This window comes from Diabrotica virgifera, chromosome 5 (genome assembly GCF_917563875.1).
Source record: "Diabrotica virgifera virgifera chromosome 5, PGI_DIABVI_V3a".
NCBI lineage: Eukaryota > Metazoa > Arthropoda > Insecta > Coleoptera > Chrysomelidae > Diabrotica > Diabrotica virgifera.
In genome coordinates, this window is record NC_065447.1 from 37,869,456 (window position 1) to 37,875,522 (window position 6,067).

The following is a 6,067-nucleotide window of genomic DNA, read 5'->3' on the forward strand; positions in this document are numbered from 1 at the left end:
GGAGACCCTTTATCGCCATTGCTATTCAATTTGGCTTTAGAATACGCAATAAGTAAAATATTGTCTGAACTAACAGGGGGATTCGCAAATCGAGGATCAAAATTATTGTTGGCCTTTGCCGTTGATCTAGATGCAGTCGCTCATTCTTCAAGAGACGTAAGAGAGGTGTTTTCACAGCTCGAGGAGGAAACAGGTAACCTGGGCCTTCGAATAAATGAAGAGAAGACGAAATATATGCTGGTGACCAAAAATCCATGACCAAGAGTTAGGCAGAACGTAACTATTAATGACCACAACTTTGAAGTAGTAAAAGAGTTTAAATATCTGGGAGCAGTAATCACAGAGGACAATCACATAGAAAAAGTGGTCTCAGCAAGAATAGCTGCGGGAAATAGAGCATTATACTCCCTATCATCATTATTAAGATTTAAGCTGCTGAAAAGACAATTTAAATTAAGACTGTACATGTACATGTCAATTATTCGCCCAGTTGTTACATATGGGAGTGAAACATGGACTCTACATCAGCGAGAAATAAATAAATTGCTGATATTTGAAAGGAAAGTCCTCAGAATGATATTTGGTCCTCAAAGAGATGAATTGACAGGAGAGTGGAGAAGGCGCCGCAATGCTGAATTGGTGACTCTATATGGTACTGAAAACATCGTCAGACATATACAAGCTAATCGGATAAGATGGGCAGGTCATGTAGTAAGATCAGAGGAAGACAGAGGGCTAAAGACAGTGTTCTTCGAGAGACCAGACGGCAGAAGATCAGTGGGCCATCCCAGAAAAAGATGGAAGGATGATGTTGAAACCGATCTATCTAGGATTGGGGTACAACAATGGCAAATCGAAGCGCAAGATCGCAGACGATAGAGGGCCATAGTGGATGCGGCGAAGACTCACCCCGAGTTTTAAAGCCAGTCAAGAAGAAGAAGAAGCTAATCTCAGAGCATGGTATAGAAAGACCTTAAGACAACTATTCCGTATAGCAACCAACAAAGTCATCATAACCAGAATGATCGCCAACGCTTAGAACGGACAGGCACCCTAAGAAGAAGAACTCCGGTCCAGAAGTCCGGTTCCTGTTACTTTTTATTTTTTTTTAAGAATCCGCGTTGAGTAATTGTTTTGTAAAAAACTATATTCTGATAATTATTTGGACTTTAAATAATTACTTTACTATCTCAGTCAACTCCAAGGCCTAAATAGCAAACATATAGATATAAACCAAAAGAAGTATGTAGATGTGGTATTTTATCGATAAGGGAAATATTTTTTTGCGATTTAACACCTATAGCTGGCAACTATTATATTAATTGGGTTTAGCAAAATCATACGTGACTAGAAAAAAGGATTTTAGCACGGATTTTTGTAATAATCGTTTAAAAAATTTGTTTAAAAGGAAGAAGAGTAGCATCATCCAGCATTGTGGGCAAGTTTGTCTCGCTAACACAGTCACAATGGTCCGGGCGTTGCATATTCTTGCAACGTTGCTTGCTGTACAACTCAGGTAAGGCAATAGATATATTATATACCTTTAATTTGGATATAAATTAAAAAAAGTAAAACTTTTTAAGTAGCGCATTGATTTTTTCAAATAAAATATTTCACCTAAACCTTTTCTCTCACTTATATCTATCTTCAATTTTCTATCTTCGCCTGCTAATAAAATAATAAAAAAAATTAATAACAAATTTATCCAAAAATTCTTCTTACATCTAGTTCTTCCATGTTTTCTTTGTGACACTTTGGCATTTTAAACCATTAAGGCTATATCCGTGGAGCCTTTCTCTCATTTGCTCGATCAACTTTATTATTATACTTTGTTATATTCTTTATGATATTATGCTTTTTAAGATATGGATTATACTCACCGGAGGGACCGCAGACGTTCGGATACAATTAGCGTCTGTTTGCAAAGACAATGACGTCGACTTTGCAAAGTAACAAGACACTTACTCAACACACACTACACATTACACCTGAGTTAGTGATAAGATATACAATTACGTGGCTAAAGGTTCTAGTTCTAAACCAAGGCCAGCATCAGAGGAAAAAAAAGTTATGGATTATCTCAAAACAATACATCCTGAACTGATTTGCCTAGAGCGTTACAGTTCTGGCGTTTCCTAGAATAAAACAACGAGTGAGGTACTTACAAAATATATTGTACGTCTCAAAAGTAACGCATAAAATTCATAGTTTTATTCTTCACGGAATTTGAAAAAAAAAAACAGAAAAATAGGTCGATTTTTTTTATTTACATACATTTTATATTTAATTGATTTATTCGAAGAAATCAATAGTCCTTTCAGAGACAAATTCAATAGTACAGAGTTTATCCTTTTTTCATCATTTTTTATCCTTTTCTGATTGCTTTGTAAAATATTTAATGAAATTTTAAGGATATTATAATTTTGTTTTTTTTTATTTTTTTTTATGGTGTCTTGTTCAATTAATCAATATTGGTGATTACTTCAGCATTTGTTATTCTATTCTCTACGGTTTTTTGTTAGTTCATTATTTAAACCATTCCATTATCATATAAACAGGTGCCAAAGATATGATGTTCTGCACATTTTGATGGACTGGAGTCACTCCCTTTCTTTCCTTGTATGATCAAGAACCTGTCTATTTATTATAACTCTCCCCAGGGAATTTTCAGTATTTTCCTGAAATACCTCAAATAATTCTTGATCATGGCTGAAATTGTGAGTGCTCATATTACACTCCCTATAGCATAGTTGGAACCTTCTGAGATGGATAAAAGTTTTATCACGATTTATTTCACCTTTATATTTTATACCACTATTCATTTAGATTTTGCCTTTTTCCACTATTTATTTTCGTGCTAAATTATCTTACGGCAAGATTTATTATATCGCCTTTAAAGCCATATAATTGACTTCTTCATCAGAATTATATCATCTGCATATCTGATGCTTGATATCTTAATTCAAATAATTTCTATACCTTGTAAATTTTGAAATTCTTCTGAACTTTGTTGTTTGTTGCCAGTCCAGGTTTCTAATTAGCCTTTATTGTATCTCATACTCTTTGCAGTAGTTTACAATCCGAAAAGCGAGCGCTGGCGAATGACCTTGCGCGAAAATACACAACGATAAATACACAATACGAGAAGGTCACCCGCCAGTTATCGCTTGTCAGATTGTAATTTACCAAATGATTTCCCGAAATCAAAAAACGTGTTGTTACACTTGTTTCTGGTCCCTTTTATTACAAACACCTAACAGTACAGAAGGCTAACAGAAGAAATTCAAATCCGTCGAGGAGTCCGACAGGGATGTATCCTATCGCCACTTTTATTTAATCTGTTTAGTGAAGCCATCGGTCAACAAACACTCACGAAAGAATTTGTTGATCTGATAATAAATGGTTAGACGATCAACAATATAACGTATGCCGACGATACGGTTCTCCTATCGGGAACGCTAGTAGAACTACAACATTTCTTTCAAAGTCTCAATATATACTGTAATAGTTACGGCTTCAAAATTAATTTGAAAAAAACTAAATTTATGATAATCGCGAAATCAAAGAACATCAGAAATAATCTTATAATAGATAATAAAGTGATTGAGCGTGTGTCCTGTTATTAATATCTAGGTGCTTGAATCACAGATGATACTGATCAAACAGAAATGATTAAATGCAAAATAGAAATTGCTAGATCAGTCTTTAGTAGAATGGGCAAACTCTTTTGTAATCGGGATAACAACATTAAGTTTCGAATACGAATGCTGCGGTGTCATGTATTTTCCACCCTGTTATATGGAGTTGAGGCTTGGACACTAAAAAAATCGACCATAAAAAACATCGAAGCATTCGAGGCGTGGTGCTATAGGAGCATTCTCAAAATATCATGGATCGACTGCGTCACTAACACGCAAGTACTCCAAACTTTAGACAAAAGATGCGAAATTGTAAATAAGATAAAAACTAGAAAGATGGAACACTTGAGTCACATTGGGGGGTGAAGAGTACGAACTTTTAAGAAATATCATGCAGGGCAAAACTAAGGGAAAGGGAAAAATATCGTGGCTTCGAAATCTACGTGAATGGTTCGGGTGTAGTTCGATTGAACTTTATAGGCGCGCTGCTAACAAAGTTGCAGTGGCCATGATGACTTCCATTCTCCGCTAGGAGTGGCAGAAAGAAGAACAGTACTTTTTAACAACTCAAACGGAAAGACAGAACTATCCCAATACTCCATTACTACCAGTGTTAAACTGTTGTTGATATCGTTGTTATTGTTTATACTTAATCAACCTTACGGAACTGTCGACGAGTATTATATTTGATCATGACATGTTTTCAGAAGAATTTGTAATTTAAAAGAGATTCTCTCCTATCCAATCCACTTTTTGTTTGCTGGTTACTATATTCTCATGTGAATTATAACTCAAAGTTGATTGTACAGTTGTTTATATATTATAATACAAGATTTCTGTTTATTGTAATCTTCTTGGATTTATTTTCGTTTTTTAATATTTATCCTTTTTTTTATTTTTTAGTTATGGAAATCCCCAACCTGGATATCCTGTTGATCCTCATTGTCCACCTGAAGATTGTGAACCGTATCCAGTACACTGTCCTTACCCAATACCTGAACCAGTATGTGAAATTCCGGTAATACCACCACCACACTACCCTCATCCAATACCCGATTGTGACTATCCGTATCCTGGATATCCTCATGGCCCCATAAATCCTGGTCCATTACCACCACATCTACCACTTCCTCCTCATCTTCCAATTCCTAAACCATGTGATGGTCTACCAGGTGCCTGGCCAAATGAATGGCCATGTTATTTCCCATGTGGTTGGCCAGATGATTGGCCTTGCGATTTTCCACTTGGTTTGCCCAATAACTGGCCTATTGATTTTCCACACGGATTACCACATGACTGGCCTAATCACTTCCCACATGGTTGGCTACCAGATAATTTACCACATGGATATCCCAATGCTTGGCCCTGTGACTGGCCTGAAAACTGGAGGGATTACTGGCCTGATTGCTGGCCTAATTACTGGAATGATTGTGAGCTTCCAATACCATTACCACATGGACATGGATATCCACACGGACCATACCCAGGACCAGGACCATACCCATGCCCAGGTCCCTTATGAACATACCCAAGTCCAGGTCCCTTACCACTATCCAGTTATCCAGTTTAATTCTGCATTCTAAGCTTTGTAAGGTATTAGGAATAATGTTCAGTTAGCATAAGTAGGTATCGTGACTTATATTTTATTGCATATGTACTAAAATATAATGGTTAACAAAAAATAATGGTTGAAACGTTTTTCTTTATGTACCTACATATATTGTTAATTTCAACAGTTGGTATACAAGATGACAGAATATATCAAATTGGTGAGATTTAACGGGTATACCGAAAACTATGGAAGAGGAGAAAAAGGAGGAAAGGAGTGACATCTAAACAAGTAATTAAGATGTCACTACTTATTTTTTCGTTAAAGCAACAACTGGACCGGCTTACACACAGAGACGTTTAAAAAAAAGCAGAAGATGGAGACGAATTTGCAATAGCAAATCCTCATTAGTGGAGCCAGCACTGGAAAGAGAAGACGAATGATTGTCCCATCAAATGATCAACAGAGTCCTATAATATCGAGATACAGGGCGATTATTAAAAAATGACGAAACATGTTAATATAGGGTTGTTTCCTTTTTTTATTAAGAAAACTTTTGATGTGTCATCTGATATGGCATAGTATATTTTATTTTTTTTTTTTTTCAGTCATAGCTACCCTGCAAATAAAATGTTGGCGTCATGTTAAAGGTAGTTAAAAATAAAACATTCTGTAACGCATTTTAACGTTTTGTTCTGAGGAAACTATTCCTTGGCACTTTTTATAGGCAAAAATAAAATAAGTACATCATAAGACAAGCGCATAGTGCTGACAAAAATGCCATCAATATCGGAGATATAGCTTTAACAATATGTACATATTATATTCAAAATTAATATACTAAGCAGGGAAGACTGGAAGGAGGATGTACATACAGTGC

At 35.7% G+C, this 6,067-nt stretch overlaps 1 protein-coding gene across 1 annotated transcript; it reads left to right on the plus strand.

Moving 5' to 3' along the window:
* Positions 1–1,414: 1,414 nt before the first annotated feature.
* Positions 1,415–5,323, plus strand: LOC126884998 (nematocyst expressed protein 4-like). Its single transcript, XM_050651386.1, has 2 exons — positions 1,415–1,516; positions 4,542–5,323. Exons 1-2 carry the CDS (start codon positions 1,467–1,469, stop codon positions 5,158–5,160), a joined length of 669 nt encoding a protein of 222 aa, XP_050507343.1. The 5' UTR covers positions 1,415–1,466; the 3' UTR covers positions 5,161–5,323.
* Positions 5,324–6,067: the final 744 nt, after the last annotated feature.